The sequence below is a fragment of the Coturnix japonica genome, chromosome 2 (assembly GCF_001577835.2).
Source record: "Coturnix japonica isolate 7356 chromosome 2, Coturnix japonica 2.1, whole genome shotgun sequence".
Taxonomy (NCBI): Eukaryota; Metazoa; Chordata; class Aves; order Galliformes; family Phasianidae; genus Coturnix; species Coturnix japonica.
Window position 1 is genome coordinate 22,049,507 of NC_029517.1, and position 22,976 is coordinate 22,072,482.

General features: G+C 36.9%; 1 protein-coding gene across 4 annotated transcripts in view; it reads right to left on the minus strand.

The window, feature by feature from the left end:
* SLC25A13 (solute carrier family 25 member 13) overlaps window positions 1-22,976 on the minus strand; it is an 85,773-nt gene that overhangs the window by 23,103 nt on the left and 39,694 nt on the right. For all 4 annotated transcript variants that reach the window (XM_015853600.2, XM_015853599.2, XM_015853598.2 and 1 more), the window contains 9 exons: window positions 22,033-22,172; window positions 15,800-15,946; window positions 13,915-14,053; window positions 13,001-13,094; window positions 12,740-12,824; window positions 10,533-10,617; window positions 9,920-10,078; window positions 4,456-4,508; window positions 3,380-3,460 (listed from right to left, as the gene is read on the minus strand). In XM_015853600.2, coding sequence (XP_015709086.1) covers window positions 3,380-3,460; window positions 4,456-4,508; window positions 9,920-10,078; window positions 10,533-10,617; window positions 12,740-12,824; window positions 13,001-13,094; window positions 13,915-14,053; window positions 15,800-15,946; window positions 22,033-22,172 — 983 coding nt within the window. The remainder of the gene's footprint in view (window positions 1-3,379; window positions 3,461-4,455; window positions 4,509-9,919; window positions 10,079-10,532; window positions 10,618-12,739; window positions 12,825-13,000; window positions 13,095-13,914; window positions 14,054-15,799; window positions 15,947-22,032; window positions 22,173-22,976) is intronic.

Sequence of the window (22,976 nt, forward strand, 5' to 3'; positions counted from 1 at the left end):
CCCAAAATAGGAATGATAATCAGCACTGTATTTAATATAAATAAATCAGCCTAATTTTAATGAAGTTTTTCAGAGAATTAGGTTTAAAAGAAGCACGTCACATAAAATCAGTAGGAGTGGTGATTATTTTTTTACTTCAGTATATAAATTAAAGATCATAGAAAACAAAGATTTACATAAACTTCAAGATTATTGTCACTGTAAATTAAGAGATTTCAAGCTGAATTTACTGCTTCCTCAAACTCAACCTTTTCTCTGAAGGGAAGTTACAGCCAGAATCAGCTGAAATCAAACCGAACATATTTTTTCACTTTTTCTTTTGAGGAGGCCAAGTCGGATTTGTAGCTTAGACACTCAGCAGATCATAATTCTACAATATCATTATGCTACATCTTGGAACTGGAGCTCTTCACTAGTCCAGCAATGGTGAGGGTTATATAGGATTTGGATGAGTCCTAACCACACAGCAGACAACTGTTCATGGTGGGTGTCAGGCACTGAGCAAATCTTTCCATATATTTTCAAAGGTAGCAAACACGAGAGTCGCTAATACAAATTCCTACAAAAGAGATGGAAATTTGGAGCCAGCTATTTACACAGAAATCCTCCTTAGGATTCTGTATGAAAACACCAGGGCTGTATTTTTAATGCTATTCTTGGAGGTCTCAAAAAAGAACAAAAAATCTCAAGACAACCTATCACTTTCATCTTCACATAATAAGCTATGAAACACACTGCTAACTGAACTAAGTGCCACAAGGTCGTGGAGTAAAAGATCTTTCTATTTTCTTATTTTTTCTTTTTTTTCAGCAGAGAAAACAGTTTACAAAACAGAAAAAGACTTGTTCAATGAAACAGTCAGCTTTAGTTACAAGTGCAAAAGTCAGCCATGTGTACTAATTCTCAGTAATTATGATGCAAAGCGAGCTCCTTAGGGACTTAAAAGTCAACGCCTGGCAATGGTTGGGCGAACAGCAGAGTGGAGCTGCTCAGGTGATACTGACCCCTTCAAAGCCCTTTGTGTTACTGAACAGCCAAAAACACCCAAGTGTCTGCTTGGTCCTCCCTTTCTTAGGTATTAATGCCGCAACGTACTCGTAGGGCTGGTATTTAAAGCGCTGAAATCTACCACGCATCCCAGCACAAAACCCTCGCATAAGCAATGAATGGGCTCCATGGAAATACACGCACGGAGAAAGGAAAATGTAATATCAGCGTTTGTAACACAATCACAGCTGAAAACTAGATGTGGAGAGTGGAAAGGTGGTAGGGCAGGTTTCTTTTTATACAACACCTCTTAGCTGGCTTCCCCAGTTTTAGACTGTAACACATCATACTCTCCTCTCTCCTTGCCTCCCCTACAAACGATTGCCATGCTTTCAAATGAGGTAAAATCCAAGACCGAGTATTTTCAAAAGCATTCAACAGTGTCCTTGCTGCTACCACTGCAAGCACAAGTTTCACATGAACGGTAACTGGGACAGAAGCTTGGGCCAGTCCAACACTGAGAGCTGTAGGAGAGGCCCGCCCGCCTCTGGCGCTTCACATTTTATGCATATATTTGTATCATGAAAGGAAAGCCCATCTCTTTTCCTCCAAAAGCTGAGCACTGCTTGTAATGACAGTCTGTGTTACTAGGCTGAATTCGGTTTAAAATTACAAAAAAACACAAAGACCACCTGCAGCTGAGACAAGTTGCAACCTATCTGCCTGGCACCAGCCTGTGCCCTTAAGTTAAAAGGAGCACTTCACAGTTAAAAGGAAACTCAGGGCATTCTGCCACCGCACGTCTGCTGCTAGAACCTCACGCAGCATCCCATTCTTCATATGTATTTCGAATTCCAAACGCAACAAGCCAACAGTTACAGCATGTTTAAAATACATCTCAAGCCACCTATCTCTGAAAGCAGATCCCTGGTTTACGATGAACTGCTGGCAGAAAGCTTGCCGGTGAATGACAGGTCTCTGTAAAGAGTGCTTTTTCTACTGCATTAAAAAATTCACAGCAGTCTGTAAAAATAAAAACTCCAGAATAAATGACATTTTAAATGAAAATTTTGCGGAGTTTCCATGGCTGCTATGTTCATAAGATATTTTATTAGTGTAAGGGGCAAATACTTTTTACTCTGCAAGTAGTTTATTGCATTTTCCCTTCATTTACAACATGCTTTTTATTTAGGACTTCAGAGACCCACATTCTTCTTCCCCCCCCCCCCCCTTTCTTTTTTTCTCCCCTGAATGCTACTAAAGTTACAGAACAAGGGGATCCTACCTGGCAGTCTACAACAGGTCAGTGATCAAACAGGACGCAGTGAGACAGCAGCCAAATCCTGCCCCATCTCCTGAGAACTACAGAAAGCTGGAGCTTCTCAGCCTGTGAGGCACCGAGCCGCTGCACCCCAGGCTGAGATAATCCACAGTATGCTCTGTGAGCACACACAGAAATGGGATCTCTGCACCGACTGAAGCTGAGATGCAAGAATTTGTTTTTGAGTTGCTGCTCAATGTAGTTTTCAACACAGGTAGAAGCTGCTTGAAAATGTGACCTCATCTGTCTTATGACAGCAGAAACAAAGACAGATTGAAAATATATCAACATTGCTATGCCCCAGTGATCAAAGCCAGTTTAAATAAACAGTGTTCTTTATCTGTAAAGTGCACTGGTCTTTGAATAACTATTCATTTTACTCAACGTATTTACATTTGCTAGGACAAAATCAATGCACCAGGTAAAGTAAGCTGTAATGTGAACATACAGAACTAGACCAAAATGTGAAGTATGATCATTTACCCAGGAATATACCACTTGTTCCTTAAGATACTACTCAGTGCAAGGAAAACAATCTTAAAAACGTAGTGGGTTTTAACTACAGCCTACATTCAGGAACGCATTATGTACTGGGTTAACATTAGACAGCCTACGTCTGCTGTGAACTCAAGGAAGCATGAGTAGTTTTTGCCATTTCAAACAGCCAGTATCACTGCAAAAAGTGAAAATTAGTGGGCGCAATAACACATCAGGAAAGAAGTGACGTGGCAGAGTGGGTGCCACAAAGTAGTAGCTAATTATTAATTTCTGGAAAGGTTAGCATGAATCCTCTTTAGGCCATAAGCTACAGCCAACACTCACAAAGACAGATTCTGTATTAAGGAAACAAACTAAGCTGAGAGAATTATACAGTGCAGTTACAGGCATGATGCACAGATACGTTTACCCTTTCATCAAGAGTGGCTGGCCTATCTAGGAAAGAACTGAGATGCTCTAGCAGAGTCTGCTCTCGCACTGGATCTGTGGTTAAACAGAAGCCTTAGTCTGCATAGGTAATCTTACACACCGTACTTTTATGTATCTCACATTAAGGAAATTTAAGATACTTACACAGCCACCAGCAAGAATTTCTGCAGCCAGTGGGACGGAGCCATCTTTACTCATAAACTTATCTCTCACAAAATCATTAACCTTAAAAAACAAACATTGATGAAAGCCAGTAAATTACAAGGTTGGAGAAAATGCTCATTTTGTGCAACTAAAATTGCAAATACATCCATGCAGTTAACAGATACTAAACAACTCTTAGGCTTTATTTGACATATTAAAGTCGACTTTCTTCCCAACAAAGATTTGCAGCATTCAATTTAGAATAATCGGAGAAAAATGGTAACAATCGGTAATTAAATAAAATAATCGTTATCAAAACTTAATTATAAACTCATTTAAGATTTTAGAAATATTCACAACGTTTGCAAACTGAAGTATAATTCTAAAGGAATATCAGAACGTTCAGTAATAAGTTTTAATGCAATAGTAATCCAATTAACAGCAGTAAATATCTTTCACGTTTTAAAATGCAGTCAGCTTGCTTTTGTGAATAACCAATGCATTAAGATTGGCCTATAATGAGAAATTCTTCAGTGTTTTCAAATCATTCAAGAAATATCAGAATTACAGAAGACAGACATTTAGGAAAAAAAAGCATGCAAACAAGTTCCTTTTTTATCAACACTTCACTCCACGTTCAAATTATCTCCTGTAGTGCAAAAATTAAACGTACAGGAACTAAGTGAAGAAACAGAAACAAAAGCCCTCCAATCTCAATAAAATAATTACTCATTTTTGCTAAGAGGTGAAACCAAAGCCCTGCACTAGTTATAAACAAGCAGACAGATGAAGAAGTTGAATAAGCTTGTTATATTTTGGAGCCAATCCAAAAATAAGTTTTCAGTAAGATTCTTAAAATAAGCATAGAAACATGTGACTTGTACACCACTTGCAGTGTTCACAAGTGAGATATAAACAGTTGCTTCGTGCAATTAAGTTTCTATCCAGCAAAAACGATGGAATGAGCTTTATCATGTAGCTGACACATAAAGAATAAAAATCCTTAACAAGCTAACTGTAATTAGACAGACTTTAAAACGTGAGGAAATGCAAGAATAATCCATTTGCAAACTTACAGTAAGTTTTATGGCCTTTTCTGGTGCTACGCCTAATAGCTGTGGTAACAGACCTGTAAGGTAGAAAAAGAGAATTCAGTGCATCAAGTAACTTGGTATTAACTAAACAAATCAACAAATGTATATAGAGATCACCACCTAGAAGCGGGCAATTTTTACAGCAATTTTGTGTTATTATATTTAATGAGAGTACTTAAACATTCCATTTTGAGAACAAACTCTGTGCTACCACTTCAAGTCTGAATAACTTCCTACATATACTATAGTCACTTTAGAGTTTTTAAATCCCTGATATTAGCTCACGTTACACTTAAACACCAACACAGATCTGCCAACTATGTTTCAGTATCTGTCCTACACTTACATTTATTTTCTGTATCTCCACATGAAAATGTGTGAAGACTTTCTAATAAATTCTGTAAGATACAAGTTATGTCTGTTTCAAAAATCATGACTGCAGAACTTTGTTTTCCTGGCAACAAAAGCAATGCATTAGAAGGTAGAACCCAAGGGGACAGGAATCAAAATAATGTAAGACGTCAGCACGAACAACTGCACTCTTGAGCACAACTGCCCAGCTAACTCACCAGTCCTTAGAACAAATTATGCTACCTTCTTCCCAGGTATGGAATTTCCTGTTTTATCTTGTAAGATGCAATGCAGTATAGAAATGAAAGCAGGAATCTGACTTCTGATTTCACTTGCCTGAAGTGAACAGACAGTATCTTGTTTGTGCTACACAACCTAAAAACACACAGAGCTTACCTAATAAGCCTGGGGCTAAGACAGTGTTTTAAGAGTTGGCAAGGATAAGGAACTAGGGCACTGTTCAAATCACACAGGCTAAATGCAGACCCCTTTGCTTTAGCACCTATGGGTACTTTCTACAGTCTCTGACATTCACAGTTCGCCAAATATTTTGGAGAAAGAGACAACTACCATCCCACTTCTATGAGCTCACTTGCGGAAAAGCATTTTCCCAAAGAGCTAAACACCAGAATAAGGAAGAAAATTGAACGTGCAATGGTTGTTCTTTCATTCTGGTACCATCTATCAGCTTTATTTGTTACCAGTGATAATCTTAGCAAGGAAAAGATGGTAGAGAATAGCACCGATTGTCTTGTGATAGCCAAAAAGTCAGTTGTGCTTATACACTAATGCCTTTAAAATTTTGCACTAGCAGTATTGGGATTTTTGTTTTTAAATTGCCAGAAAGAGTAATGAATTGCTGGTATACACATACACCTCACATTTATCCATTGGTTATGTGGAATCACAACAGTATGGCTGAGTGTTTGAACAAAAGAATGCAGTAATCCCAAAGTTGTGTATGGTTCCTCAAAAGAAGAGGTTTTGCTAAGTTACATTTCAAAACTTGAATTCCTGAATCAGTTTTATCTGCATAGGAGACTTCGCTGAAAAAAACATTAAGACAGTCAAAATTGTATAATTAAATATTACGTTTTCTGCAGCACTACAAATAAAAGACTAGGATATACAGTGTAAAGGATATCTTTACAGCTTCAACCTTATACAGACTAAATTATATTCACAACTCTTAAATTAATCTGAATTTACATCTGTAGGACATATGTGGCTTTGTACAGACATTCTGGCAAATGAATTTGTGTCTTCAGTGATTAAAAAGATGCTGTCTCAGCTGCACAGGGAGGAAAAGGGACTCTGTTTGCTTTTATACCAATGTAATAAAGCTACTTCTGAGTGGTACCTTTGTGGCCCAATTATCCTAGCTAAATTCTTTTTATTATTTACCCTTTTGATAGGAGCCCTGAAACACTGTTGAAAGAGTTCAGAGCATGTTAAAGGCGGTAAGTTTTGGAAGAAAGAAAGCCTATCAAGCGACACACATGAAAATGTTATTTTTCTCTTGGGGTTATCTTCTTCACATGCTGGGGATTTTTCAGTATTACTATGCATTAACAGCTCAGCAATATGATACATGCACAAATGTAGGACAGACTTAGAATCACCTGATAGTGTCTAAAAGAATGTATGCTTTTATTACAGCCTGCTAGGATAGTATACAGCAAACAGATTACACAACCCATTTTCATATATCCAAAGCTCTCGAGTAGCAATTACCATACACTAATTCTGACACACCATCACACAATGACTGTATGGAAAGGTGAAGTTACATGTGAGACAGAGCATCAGAAGCTGCATTCAGAGTTTGCAAGATCATACAAGTTACTTTTTTGAAAACAGCCTAAATACAGCCAAACAGCACACACGCAAAACCTCATCCAGCCCACTGGTGGTGATGGTATTGAGAAGTCTTACTTGGCCAAAGCATTCTTCAGACTTCTAATAGTGAAACTTCAGTTTCACACTGTGTAATAGATGAGATTTTCCCATCATGATAGAAAAACCTACTGAATGAAGGAGTTTCTCAGTATAGGTTAAATATTTGGAACTATTTGGACATGCAGTGTAAAAGTATGAACAGAATACTGCCAATTTTTTCTATTACAGGATTCATACAAGAAATTAGACAATTAATTTCCAGTTGGCATTTAAGCACAGCTCAATGGAACTGCAAACTGGGTATTTCTGTCAGGAATATTTTGTGCTGTGACAAAACATTAAAATAGGAGAAGACTTGCACTTCCATTCTACAAAAATGGTACTCCACTGCATATTCCAGAAGAAAGTATTTGCCACGGTCTTGTATATCTTGTCTTGTATCAATAATAATTAAATTGGATGAGAAATGAATGAATTTTAAAATCTAACATTAGAAGGCTTCTGTAGTCAGGGCAGTGTTAGAAGCACCATCTGAAGAAATGAAACTAACACATTTCTCAACAGCTAATGACCATGGATAAGAGAGTATTCTACAGCACTCCTTTTTCTTAGTCTCTAGGTGAAGTGGCATTAACTAAAATGCACGACTACTGAACAGTTCAATTAGTTGCATTTTATTTCTGGTACTTAAATTTCCCATTGAAGTTCCATCTAGAGTAGATGCAATAATCTCTTAATCTCACTGGTTAAGACTGTTAAACATTCTGTGACTCATAAGGGCAGATATACAATTAAGATATTATTAAGAAATATGAGCGAGTTCATCAATTGGAAGAGATGTTGACTGATCAGAGATTCCAACATTTTCTTATATTCGCATATATATAAATACCTGTAAGTTTCTAAATACGTATTTCAGGCACAAATTTAACCACAACAGTAAATTATAGGTATCTAAGGTGAGAATTGTTTTAAGCCATGCTGAGAAAGAGACAGACAAAAATTTTTATCTCAGGAGAAAAAAAAAAAAAGAGCCTAACAACACAGCATTCAAATAGTAGATACTATAAAATTAAAGATCCTACAGAGGTTTGTATCCTGGTTGCCATTAAAAATCAAAGCGTCTTTTCGGTGCAAGTGTTGATTATCCTCAGAACCAAATTCGCATTAAACAGAATTCCGTGCTCTCTTTACATCCACAAGATGGTGTAATTTATCCTTATCTGAGATAGTGCTTTAGAACATGGTGCTTTTGCCCTTTTCAAGTTTGGAATAAAATAGCAATACAAAGAAATAAATAGTTCACTTCATTGGATGTAACTATGCATCTTGTATTAAAAATATCCTTTGAAATGGCTCAGTTCAGAGTAGGGTTTGTAATTGCTGCTTGCTTTCTTGCAGCGTGGTATGGCAAACACACCACCACTCCAAATGTTTCCAGGTTTGTTGTTGTTTTAAAACAAAGGTCTTGCATCACTGTTCTGTTAAGTAGGAGAATTCTATCAAATACTGCTCCCTGCTCCAGTAGGATAAGAAAAAAAAGTAACACCATGTAAGAAAGAATGCCAGTGAGCAACAAGAGGTGGTTTACTAGTCTGTCTTACCTAGCAAAGCATTTAAGATCAGAATTAGATGACTCTCACCTTAAACTTTCCTGCACGACATTGGGTAAATACACTAATCTATCTATAAAACGTTTCTTTTAAATTTTCTTGTCCTCTCAAGCTTAACTGGAATCCTTCTTTCTGTACTTGGATGCTCAACTTTCTCCAGTGTCATCTCCTCCATGTAATAAAAATCAGGCAATTTTGGGAATGTCACGTCTTTTAAGGCTCTTTCACCATTTTACTCTTTTAAAAGAGAAGCTATATCATGCTGCCCTTTAATTAGAGAGTGTGTACAAATGCAGGTCTCAGTTAGCTTCTGAAACGGTGTTCTTTCCTATTGCAAAATTTCTCCTATATAATCCAGAAATGAGATTATTGCCTAAGGTTTAAAAGTTCAGCTGTACCCAACTGTCTGGGATTTCACTATTGCTCTTTGGAAGACTGAGAAGTAGTAAAGGGGACAGAGAGTGGAAAGACAAGCAATGCAGGCAGAAACTTCAAAAGTTCACTAAATTTGGCAATGAAAAAATGGTTCAAAAATATGACAAACACACGGAGTCAAGGATCCTTACAAAATAGAAACCATGTCAATACTCCTTATTAAATTACTAAGCCTACTCAAAAAATTGCCTCAATCACAGTTAAAGGTAACAGACTCTTCCCATTTCCAACTGTGCTAACATAATTACAAAGTATGAATTTTGAGAAGTCAACTTACAGCAACTCAGACCATACCTTATAGAGTGCTGATGTATCACAACACTTACTTTTAGTGTTGTTTCACACTTTGTCTTGTAAAACTTAGTGTTTTTTGTTGTTGTTATCATTGCTTTTCAGGTGCATATAGCTTTGTCAGACCCTTATGTTTTACTGACATCTTTCATTCTTTATTCTTGACTCAACTCTTATTAGAAATTTGCTTTCTCTATTGTATATATTTTAGTTTCAAAAGCCTAAAGGAAGTTTTTAAGCTAGATGGCTAAAAATGAAATAAATAATGCAAATTTCAAATCCACCCCAACAAACATTGCAGACAGGAGGGAAATACCTCAATAATTCAGATACTAGAAGAATAAGTCAATTTATGTCTTTGGCAGAGAAGAACTAGTCTTATGCAGTAGTTAATGATTCCTTTAACTACCTCTGCCTTACTCAAACTTGCATCAGTTTCTCTACAGATGCTTTTAAAGAAACAAAATAGATGAGAAAGGACTTGAAATCAAAAACAAACAAACAAAAAGGATCATTTGTCTTAATTTCTTACAAAACAAGACAAATTTTTCTTGGTGCAAAGAACTGCTAAGGAGATACTTGACCACAAGTATATTTTTTGCTATAGGAAATTGCTGTTCCTGTCCTGTTGCAGATGGAAAGGTCCCACAGAAGTGTTCTCATTCCAGTGAGGTTTTAATTATCAATAAGTTCACAACCATTCAAATAGAAAGGGAATATAAATCAATGCAAGAGTTTAAATAAAGCAAAAGTACAAAGACAAAACTGAAGCCTTAACAAAATTGGCTTAAAAATTCAGAGTTTTCCTTAATTCTTCTTAATATCTCACTAATAGTAGACGCCACCTTTAAACTTACCTCTATAAAGCCCAAAGAAACCTTCATAACGAAGCACTTTCTTGAAGCAATCAAAGCTGTTTTTATACATAAGTTCTCCCACAAAAGAGCCTGTAGAGCGCTGGTTTTGCATACGAGTTTTTACCAAATCAATTGGGTAGACTGCAGTGGCTCCAACAGCTGCAAATAAAAAAAATCAAGCTATATGAAAACAATACTTTTGCATTTGTGGTGTTTGATTGCAACTGTCATCTTCCACATATACATCTCAATGCTCAGACATACCTTCTTTATCCATATTATGTTCTGGATACAACCAACTACCACAAATAATTTCATCCAAAAGCACTTCTTGACTCTATTTCATTATTAACCTGATTCTCCTGAAACTGTTTTGGTGCCACATTAGGTAAAAGTGTCACCCGCAAACTCCAATTGCTCATAAATTCCAAAACTACTGTAGACCAGATGACCTCTTCCACTGCCATCTTATAGTCATGACATTGATTAGAAAGGGATTTCAAGGGAAAGATAGGAAAGTCTTCCACAAAGAAGGGGAAGAAGTGGGAAAGGGGAAAAAGTATGAAAGGAAAAACAGTGAAGATGAATGCTCATCTGCTCAGCCATGACTAACCTCCAGCAACTGAACCAAGGGCAAACCTGTACGCTGATTCTGCAATCTGGATGAGGACTGGTCGAGACACATCACCTGGAGCTTTCTGTCAAGACAGGATGTAAAATAAAAGGGAGGACAAGTAAAATCATCAGAGCATTGCATTTCTTAAGAGAATATCTCAGGATCAGAAAGTGTATCAATACTTAGTAGAAATCCAGAATGCACTGGATAATTTGTTTTTATAATAAAATGCCTTATCCACACATTTCCAAGCATCATATAACATAGGCTCTTCAGTTTGGGACAGAAAAAAACAAGAGACTGATGGTACAAGAAATTATGCAACTCCAAAATCAAGAACTCAAATTCATACATAAAAGGGCACACACTTTTGTCATTAACTTCCCACAGCTAAACGCAACTCCAGCTTGGAATTACTTTCTAGCATGGAACCCTATTACTTCTCGGGCTGTCAAAGCAGCACGTATGAAAGCATTTGCTAAAGGACAATGAGATGTCATAAAGCACCCCTACAATTTCATTTGCTCCCAGTCCATGAGTTTGGATCCAACTTAACAAAAAACAAATTTCAAAAGAGCCCCAAATTTAAAATTGCCAGATAATGAAGGAAAACAATGAGTGTAACAAAAGTTATGCACAGGCCTTATGTCTCCTACAATAAGTTTTATAATCCCACTTTAATTTCATACTAAGAACAAAAGGATAAAACAGAAATATAAGGTGGTTTTTTTTTCCTCAGAACAAGTTTAGGCTTTATCTTATGCTCCAGTACAGATGGAGTTGGCAAAAAAAAAATAGATAAGACTAACAATATAGCTGAAAATCTTTTCAGTTTCAGCACCAAGCTGATGAAATTAAAAATAAACTGCATGGGAAAATGAAAAGATAGAGGTGGGTAAGCAGAAGAAATGGAAAGATTTTAAGAAGGTTCATTTGTTCTAGCCTCTTAAAATGGCATTAATTAGATGAACAAAGACAGCGTCCCCAAAGCAAAAATGGAAGAAGGTTGCCCTTTCACAATTGCATTTTACTGCCACCTATTGTAACTTAAGTTACTTGATATTCAGACCAAAATTTTAACTCCTTTAGGAGTCTTCTAGGAATAGATGGTCAGCTTTTACAAGTCTACTCATCTGAATTCAACTCAGCATGGTCAATATTCAGTCACTGCTCAAACACACAGAAGACTGCCATCCTAGATACCAACTCAGAGTTGTGGTGGGGGTGTCCAAGTGTAGGGGAAGGAGGAGAAGAAGGAAGAGAAGCAAAGGAGGTGCATGTGTATACACATACACACACAGGCCTGGCTTACAGCCTGGTAGCCCTAAAAATGTAGCTTGCATCAACCCATTGTGGTCAAACTGGCGTCTCCACACAGACCAACAGTAGGAAAAAAAACAACAAAAAAAACCTCATGGTTTCACAAGACACAAAGTCAAGACTGTCTTAAAATAGAGACAGAGAGAAACAGAGACGGTTAGTTTTAAATCTATTTGTATAGAAACTTGTATCATTAGAAATACAACATGCTACAATGACATGAAAACTAAAAGTTCACTGAGTTTGACATTTAAACAACATTCCTATTTCCTTTTGCCTCTAACAGAAGAAAAGTTCATTTTGTTAGACCACAAAGAGAAAGCAAATATCCTTCAGGTTTTGGTTATACAGTGAATATTAATGATTTTACTTAAATTGATGGCGTACTAAACATAATCCCTCCTACTTTGATACTCGGCAGAGCATTGAGCAAAGCAGAGAATACTCTGAAACCCTGAACCTGTGTGCATTTTCAGAACAAGGGTTGCTATTTAATAGGCTAAATGCTGAATTTACTATCGATACTCAAAGCAGGAAGTCTTTCCTCATTAAAAAGAACAGAGAGCAGCAGAATCATAAAACATAAACAATTTAATTAGATATACACCTAATATTTACTGGATGGCTGGATTACACTTATACATTTTTATCTTTCCAAAGTAAATTACATTTAACCTGTCAAAATGCATCCCAAGAGAAAAGGGCACAGAGACAAAATAAAAATGACATGATGCACCTTAAAAAACTGAATTCTAACAAGATACTCCTCACATATATTATAGAGGAACTCAGTAATCTGAGAACACAGAAAGAGGTAGGCTATCTCTCTAACACTAGAAACAGAACTAAGTATATAATAGCGTTTTACTGGTTTCTATTCTTACCTGTCTCTGAGCCTCAGCCAGGTTGTAGGGCAATGTTCCTTCCTCCAGCGGAGCAATTCTTTCAATGTCAGCTAATGTCATACGCCTGAGGAAATTAATTCAGCTTAGCAACTGCTAAGAGAGGGGTTTTTGGGTCACAAGGAGTTACCTGCATTTGACCACTACACCACACCCTTCTGTTCCCCACCACCATCTCCTACTTCTTCAGAAAACATGAGAGGAGGAAAAGAAAAAGGGAAGGATTGATAATTCTTCACTTACCCCCGTGGCTCATATAAATCTGCTAACTGAAACAAGATGTCCACTTCCATGGGTGTAACCTGACCAAATTTCTGAGCTGCCAGAACAAACTCCTCTGCAAGAGAATAGAAATATAGAAGAGAAACAAAAATTATCAAACCAGATACAAGTAATCCAGAGGACCTTACACTTACTTCATGTTAAGCACAAGATGCTAATGATGGAAAAGAAAAAGGGAAAGGGAAGTAAAAGAAGCAATCTACCACAAAAGCATTCCTGCCACTACATAAATGTATGTTTGAAATGGTATCTCCACCATGTAAACAAGTACTACTCTTGAAGCTCAGTACTATCAGCAGGATTGAAGATATTTGACATACGGTATCAATCAGTTGTGGGTCACAGGGAAAAAAAAAGTAAAGAAAAAAAAATCAAGAGTTAAGAGATGTGGAACATTTTATGCATAGTCCCAGTAGGCCACATTAATGAAACTCTGGCACTGCACAGGGAATTCTCTATAAAGAGCTTAGATATAGCAGATAACATCTTGTTCCAAGCTTGTCGATCAGCTTACTGTGCTGCCAATACAAGTTTACAGAATTCTTCAACTACCCTTGAAGGTCACTTTAATAGGCAGCCAATTTGGCAGGAGTCCTAGGAAGTCTTCTTAAACTTTTAAATATCTTTACATACTTTCCTCACCCTGCCCCCACTGGCAGTTTACTGGGACCTTTTCTGACTGAAACAGAAACGAAAAACCTGGAGGCTGGACTCCAACAGGAGCGTACAAAACTGAATGGTGTACCAAGGAATACTAACAAAGCAGGCTTTCTCTCCCTCCCATTGATTTAAAAGCATACAGAGGAGGTCTTCCCCTCCACCCGCCCAAGGCAAATGCCCAAGGAAATTTCCAGATTGCAAACATTTATACAAACCCTTGGTGACTTCCACATCTTTTCTATTTCCAGCCAGAGTACTGTAGATCTTTCTAATGAGCTCCATGTTGTTAAGGAGAGAATTAAATCCATTAAAGTAGGAAAAGCTGACCTGATGAGAAGTGGTACCACCAGCAGCCTACAACAGAGAAAGTAAAAGTAGAAAAGACTGTTATTAAATTAAGAAAAATCTTAAAATAAAGATTTCCAAACAGTTATTTTTACAAGAGTGAGGGTAGAAAAGGATTTTTTTTTTAAATAATGCAAAATAAAGAAAACTATGAAAGATTCTTATGTTACTGAAACTAATCATGACCAGAATGTAAAACTCTCCCCATCCTACAAACCTAAACAAATACATATGCAGGATTATAACAACATAACCAGTAGTAATTTACAAAGTTCAAGTTTCAGTGCTGTTTTAGTTGGAAATGTTTTATAAGTTGGCTTATTTCTAGTAATGAGGAAATCTACTTCTACATGTAAAGTATATTACTATACAGAAAATCTCAACAAAATCAAAACATATTCTGAAGGAGGTCAACTCAAACATTTAAATTCACATGCATTTCAAGTTGTGAAAAAATAGTAGTAAGCTCTCAGGCTTACATCAGCAGCTGAACCAAATGGAAAGAACAAGGTTTGCATTGCTGCTCATTCTCAAATGAGGACTGAACTTAAGCCTTTATTTTGAAGTGGTTTGGGGCCTGCACACAGGAAAAGAAATTGGATCAATTCACTAAATACAAGATTGATGAACTACAAAATTTCTGAAAGCAATGCTTAAGCTTGTCAAAATTTAACTGACCTTGAGGCACAACCAAAAATTTCATCTGATGTTTTATGAGAGAGTCTATGACCTAGGAAAGCTGCTAACAAGATTGGGAACAGAACAGAGGAAGAAGGTATCAGAAATCATTGTCATTCCATGAGTCTTCTGGCTACACTTTTTACTGTGTGCTTCTTCCAATATTCTGCCCAGTTTCCAATTCTCATCACTTTACATATCTCCCTGGAATTCTTTCTTACAAATCAAAGAAGAAAATACTTCTTTAAACCTGGATAAATTCCCAAGATTAGAAACTATGTTCAAAACCAAAGGTGCCCTTTTTTTCCCCCTTTAGTGAATAATGTTAAGCTGTAATACAATGTGATAGTTGTAATAGAAGTTCATGCTCTGTGAGAAACAGAGCTCATGTAAGACCAGTCTTACACGTGCTGGAAGACCATTCTTAAACAAATAAGCAAACAAAAAACCTAGAGTCTTTACTTGTGAGAAACGGCAGACAATTAATTACTAAAAAATACAGAAAAACAAAAGCATTTTGCTTAAAGGACAACGGAAATAGAATAGGGTCTAGAAAAAAAGAAAATGTCCAATAAAAAATAAAATGCATTTCAAGCTGACAAAAGCATACACTAAAGTGTACCAACAATCAGTCAATACACAGTGAATACCCTTGGTGATGTTGCAGTTCTTACACAGCCACAGGTGTTTGGACACTCAGAACTGAAATCGCAAGGCAAGTCCTTTGAAAATGACATCCCAAACGGGATGCAAAGGGTTGTTTGTTTCTAACCCAACATATTTGACACAGCTCACTATAAAAGAATGACCAGAAAAAGTCAGGCAAAGTTCATATGTGTGGGCCCAACAACAGCCCATCTACTTGCTTTGTCTTCTGCCTCAAGAAACCAGTGGAGTTGAGAACTTATATTCTGTAATGAGGGATAACTTTGATATGCCTAGATAATTTCTGCTAAGCTTAAAAAAATGCACCTGTAAACTGGATGATGTGTCACATTAGAGTGGTCAAACTACATAAAAAATAGATCTCAATCTTGTATTCTATGGTTTCCCAATGATACCACCAGAGCTACTCACAGCAACTAAACATTCTTCAACAAATGGTGTCAGCATATGTGGTCGGATAGTGACCATAATGTCCCTGAAGTCCATAGCTGTGACTCTTCCAGCCTGAGTATTGTCTCGCTGCACAAAAGCTTGCTTTGCATGTTCTAATTGTATCTCCTGAAAATACATGGAAAAAAAAAGTTAGCTTCAGAATTATTACTGTAACAGATTTATTTGATGCAATCGTACAGAATATCTCACACTCAATATAACATGATTACATGTAATCCTTTCAATTGATACAGTGTATACATCTCTCTGCCTTTTCCGTTTGTAACATCAATGGCCTTTGTCATTGAGCTCAGTACCAAAACAAACAGTCAGGACTTCTCTGCTCTCTGGGCATTAGGTCATGCTGTTCAAACTGTGAAATGGAAGGCATGAATCAATAAACCAGTAGAGGTACTCTCCCATGTATGAATACTGAAGTGTTCCAGGATATGCACTATCCAGATTATTGTGTGTTACTGCAAATCAAAATACGTTCCGTAAAACTCTTCACTGCTGCTTGAATGAGGACAATGTAATGATAAGAGAGTTCTGCAATGACTTTCACTTAATCCTGAAAGTACTCACTCAAAAAGCATTCTAATCTAAAATACTTTTATTTATCTATAACAGACAATAGCAGTTTAATTGAACTCTTCATATCATGACTGTGTAAAGATTGCTTCTCCATATTTCAGCAGTAGTAACAGACAGAGACCTAACACAAGCATCATCTACTGCAACCACCTGATAACCTGTTTATAATTCATATGTAACACTGAGAAAGGAGAGGGCAGAAAAAAAGACTGTTGAATCTCCCAACAATGCGTGTCTTTTTCTACTGTGGCCTTTGCCCTTTCTTCATAAATTACTGTTAGAGTACTTTCTTATTTTATGTTTTAATTAAAAGGAACAATCCTGCACAGATGGTAACTTAATAATACATATCAATGTCTTGTCTAGTTCTACAAGCTTCTAAAACCAGAATTACACGTTGGTCATGCAGTCTGACTTACCAATCAGTACTTCTCTACCAAGTGGAAAAAAACAAATCATTACCATGTCCCTCCTTTCAATTTCAAGCCTTGTAAAAGCCTCTTCCCTGGAAATTCCATGCTTAGTCTGAACGAATTTTCATGATCAGTTACTCAGGAAATGGAATCACTGAAAAAGCATTTCAGCAGTACTAAACCAAGTCTTGCAGTGGACAATGGCACTATCCTATTACTTCCACTGTATTTGCAAATTTGCATGCTAATTTGCATTAGCCAAGAACCGAAAGCACCATGTATTCACAGAATGTAATCTCCTGAAAGTCGGTAGTTTTCTTACAGGAATGTTCAGTAGAACTCAGAGTGAAAGGCCAAAAGCAAATCCAATAGGCATAGGTCCATATCCACAGGATGTCTGCAGCCATCACTCAGCCTTCTGCTCACTCACTTCACTCTGCAGCCACCAATGCATGCTGCCATTCAAACTATTTTTTGTCTTCTCATTTGTCTCCCACCTTTTCTAATTTCAGTCTTAACTTATAATTAAAACACAATACATTGAACTGAAAGGTATGAAGAAAAGCACCTAATAACTTAAGCAGAAGGTAAAGGGGAAGGGGACAGACAGGGAAGGACTGATCAGTGTTTAAACTATGCACAAAAATTCACAAAATTATTCAGAAATTTCTGCTTTTAAGAAATGCTTGTGAGGGTTATAATTTGAAGCGTTACAGTCTCAGTTCTGTCATACTTCCTTTACATTACAGCCCCCTATGTGGATGCGTTACAACTGAGCTATCCAGCTGGATGTAGCTATGTAAGCTCCTGTCCCATTTCGGTTCCAACTACAATTTCAACAGTTTGGAAGCAAGCAATTTTGGGAGGTTTACAGTGGGAAGGGCACTGCAACCCAAAAAAACTTGTCAGCTTAAGGCAGACAGCTAACTCAGGAGGCACAGAGCTCTGAAGAGGAGTTAAGTATATTAACTTCCATTCCTAACTACTCACTACCTAGTAGATGGAAACATAGGAACACACGAACAAAAATATGAACAGATTAATGACAAAAAAAAAAAGGCATCTGGAGGTAGCATCATTAAAGAAAAATAAATTGAATCTACCAGAAGGATTAAATAAGAAACTGAATTTTGCTTTTTTTTCTCTCTCATTCAAATTATTTTAACCACTGAAGTTGCTGGCAGTCCCGTGCTGAAAGAATTCAGCACTAAGATGGAATAAAAAACCCTGGAACACCACTTGAAGAACACAAGTGCAGCCTGCTACCACCTGTGCACATCAGACTGCAAGCTGGGAGCTTCGTCTCCCTGTTGGTGGGACCTAGAATGGGGGCAATGTCATAGCCACAGAAGGAAAGCAGGACTCACGTTCCAGAGACATATGTTAAGGGTACATTTCTTGTCATCACCCAGCTAATTACAAAAAGGCTGTTAGTACTACAATCAAGTACAAGTCAAACCATCTCATTCTTTCCTTGCTTATGCGATTCCTTTCCATCTTCTCGGTACATGTGGAACTAACTAGAGAGGATTATCCCACATGATCAAAGATGTGATCCAGGACACAGTGCTTAGCTGTATAAAGACAGCAAGACTGAAGACAGCAATGGTATGAATAGGGTGAGCTCAGCCTTGCAGAGCTCTCTATCCACATCTTCTCTTTAGTTCAGAAATGAAATGGTTTACGCAGACCACAAATGGCTATGAATGTTCATCCCACCTTCATGCTAAGGTAGGGTCTTTTAGGTTACAGTTATTTTGAGCTGTGCAAAGCACTGTTTTGTTCCAGTTACACACACACAAAAGGAAGCATAAGGACCTTCTGTCACATAATATTCCCAAGACATAAACAACACACGTAACATCTGAGAATATTCAGATCATTATACAGAAACAAGACTCAGTCTCGAAACTAAATATCTCACACAAAATCTGTCACAAAACAGACAGATGTCACTCCTCTAATAACTATATATTTTATAACAACACAATAAATTCCTTAAAGTGTTTAACACAAAAGAAAGGCCATCTATTCCATCCAACTCTGAGCCTGAAAGTTAAGACACTTCACAGCATGACTAACTGTGCTTCAAAATGAGGCTCAGCAGCTACTAGCAATTTATCAGAGAAATTTGATGAGATATCCTTAACTCTGCCTATGCTCCGTACATGCAGTAATATAAAAAATACCACCTTAAAATAAACTGAAAAAATAAAGCAAAGCTGTAGCATTTAGAGATGCTACACAATCTCCAGAAATATTTCTTTCACCTATTTCTGTCCAACATTGCTTACCGAGACAGATTATGCTTAAAAAGAATACAATCCTCATTGCTTTGCATTATGAATTACACATTCTAAAGAATCTTCTCTGACTACATGTTTTATAAAACTAGATATACTCAAGAAGTGCAGTTTCTCCTTCGATAATGTAAGTCCAAAACTCCCTAAGCTCAAAAAAAAATGTGAAAAAATAACTTGCACATCATGATGAAGCACCAGCTCATTATAAACTTCATTACTTTCCAGTTAGATAGGAACTATGCTCAGGTTCCATCCCAATGGATCTACTAGGCATCAGATGTAGTGCAGTCCTTTCTACTGGAGCAGATCCTGTGGTGTCAATTATAAAGAGTACTACTTCATCAACTAATATGCTGGGCATGAATAAATTCCCAGATAATGTGGAAATTGAATTAGCAAGTCCACATAGAAGCATACATAAAAATCCATTCTGCAGAATAGATTTCACATGCTGGGAAAGGGGCCAATGTTACGCTTCATGAAGCAGACTTGTCATTTAAGTGATAATGGAACATGACTATATCCAAACAGATACAGATGTGACTGATATGTAGCAGAGATATCTGAGCTAATTTTAAGCTAGCAAAATTAGAAGCAGGGTAAAACAACACACCTTGAGCTCTGGGTTGATGCAGATGGATTGTTATGCGTATCTGAGCTAAGTACCACAGAGGCCATACTTTTGGGCACCTCACTGTTACTGCAGACAAAAAAGGGATGACTGTATATCCTGAATCACAATCAAAAACTCTTCTTATTTAAAGCCAGACGAGATCTGTCTTGTGCATGGATTAAATATAGTAATGTTACTTTCCAAGTAGTTTCAGCTTTGCCAGAAGTAATGATTAGCCCAAACGCTGCAACAGATAATGAATATGTAACAACTTTATGTGGCATAATGGGATCCAAAACGAATGAATTTGACTCTGTGTGCATCATTTCATTAGAAGTGGCAAATTACATTGTACTTACAAAGCAGTACCTGAAGTGCCTTACAGAACCATCTGGTCCACATTAAGAGCAATGTAAAGAGCATTCATAAATCAGGAATGCAGAGAGGTAATCTGCTATCCACTGTGTTTTCCTGCTGTCTAAGGTCCAAGGTCTAGACATCAGAACACGGGAACTGACTGACTCATGTACATGCAGAAAGAAAGGCTGAGCACCAAAGTTTACAGAACTCAAAGGAAGATTTATATACCTCTGTATATTAACTCTCCCATTTATGCTGAGAGTCATTTCTGTGCCCAGATTTCACTCTGTATTATATAATGCTGCAAAGCAAGAGTCAGTAAGGAAATGTGTTTCAAAGTTTCAGTTCTAGAAAATTTGTAAATAGATGTAACCAGCCTGTGACTGACTGAGCACCTAACAAACTGTGCTGATAACAGACAGCTTTGTTTCAGCTGCTTTCAGACAATTAACTTGCTTGAAAGTCCCTGATGTCTGCACTAGCGCTGAGATCAACTTTATAAGCAGCCTTACAACTCTTCCTCAACGCAACTCGCCTTACTAGAGTATATCCTGAACTATCAGTCTTACTCTCTATGTTTATGCTCATTCTTCCTCTTTCTGTCATATGAGGAACATGACCAATAGGTTTGTCTGGCTCAAGAGGACCACTGATGTGTTCCAACACAGTGATGTGTGTGTGTATGTGCTAAGGCTGCCTGTAATGCATCAAAATCAAGATAGGTATCCAGGCTCATTATGTATGGAAGGAGGTACTGGAACACCAAATCATGAGATCACAGGCATTATTATTATCATTATTATTACTATTTTGAGAAAGCAACATATTCACTCTTTTATCCCAAAGCAGTTCTAGTCTACTGTACTGCCACAGAATTGGTCTACCTCTTAGCTACTATGATGTTGCAGCAGTCAATACAAAACTTAAGGAAATACAACTTAATCATGTGATACCTGACGTCCTCTTCACACAAAGTTAATTAGGCTCTGTTCTACAAAGTCAATTTGAAACATTTGTCTCAATAGCATTAGCTTAATTATTCCTCATCAAAATGATACCACCACCTGCTGTGAACTAACACACTTGTGTAAACAAGAAAAAAAGAAACCTTGCAGTCTTCAAGCAGTTTCCCATTTTAAAACTCTCCAGTGTAAATACTAATATAGGCATTAAGTATTCAGGAGGAATACAAATAAGAATCTCACATATTTTACCACTTCAAGAATCACTTTTCCTACTGCAGAGTATTTTTGACAGTAGTGCTGAAATGCAGATAAACTGTTTATTTTTTTACTGGCACAATATTTTGCTTTCTCTAACAGGGTACCACGAAGTGTGAATAGGCAAAAATTCCTTGTAAAAGAAAGATTATATTTTATTCTTTATTTACCACAAGCAAAACTAAGTAGTATTTCCCTTTCTTAAATTCAAAATAGGCCACAAGGAAATGGGTGTGTGGAAGGGGCTCGCAGCAAAACATTATCTTATTGGACATCAACATTGAATTAAATACTAATTTAGTAAACGTGCTATATACAGATATAAGTATTTCTTAATATCAGTCTTGCAAGTGGGTCTAAAATGTTCAATATTGTTATTTACCACACTTTGACTCATTCAATATAGGAAATTTTCAAAATCTGAAGTATAAGATTTTGATTTTATGTCTCCATTGACGTGATTTTCTGCATGCTGACAATTAATTAGAAAGAAAGAGAGAAGGAGAGAGAGAGAGAAAGAGAAAGAGAGAAAGAGTTGGCAAAAATCAGCTGCTTTACCGTTACCTTATCCTATTTATCAACAATATTAATATCTGGCACTTCAATTGTAAAAGCCCACATGGTCTTTCTTGCAGCTTTCCTACCAGCACAGTATTTTGCAATCTTTGAATCATTTTAATTTTGACAAACTTTATTGTACGAGACCCACCAATAAAAACTGAGTGAACTCTGGATACGTTAGGTGTCTTTTTCTATCCTTTCCAAAGTGCAGCTGTACGAACTCGGAATTCCAGTTAAATGGAATGTGCTGATGAATTGTGGTCTGGCCAAAAACTTGCTTAGCATCCTCTGAGAAGAAAAGAAAAAATGTTAATTTAATAATAAAATAGCAATAGAGATGAGCATATATTTATGCAAAAGAAAGCAATATTGTTCATATGAATCAGTAACATATTGCAAAGTAAGCCTAATTTTCTTTATCAACCAAAATCATAGCAAATGAAAAGTTTTGAAACCTTCATAAATACAATCTCTCGAATAGTCTCATTTGTGGAGTTGCACAGTACATGATCAGAAGAGACTCAACTAGATATCCCAAGTTTCAAAGTGAAGCAAGAAAGGATTAAAAGACAATTTATACGAGGATGAGTAAAGCTAACGAATATTCAATATAATCTTTTCTAACTGCTAACAACAAATGTTTTGCGTCACTACAATTCAGGCTTTTGTATTATTCTAAGAGTTCTCTATGTTCAAACAAAGCAGTTTACCAAAACACCAGCATTTCAAGATCTACTTTTCTGCAGTTACCTTACAGGAATAGTTGTATGCGAGTCAGGGGATGGAGGGACATGGCAAATAGAACACAATCCTATCACAACCTTCAACAAAAAAGCAGACTTCTACAGTCCCTGCTTTGTTATGATGTGCAGGGTGAAAAAGTTTGTGAAAAACCACATCGTAATGCAAGGTTGATAGTTTAGCCTAGCAACCCTAACTGAACTATCAGTTATCATGGGCTCAGCAGATTTTCTGGTAGTACAGTGCACTTTTGGTGAACAAATACTGTTTCAAACACATCAATTTGTATAATCAGCTATAAGGACAACATGTTGCTGAAATTGGACTGTACATATTTTAACTCACAAAAAC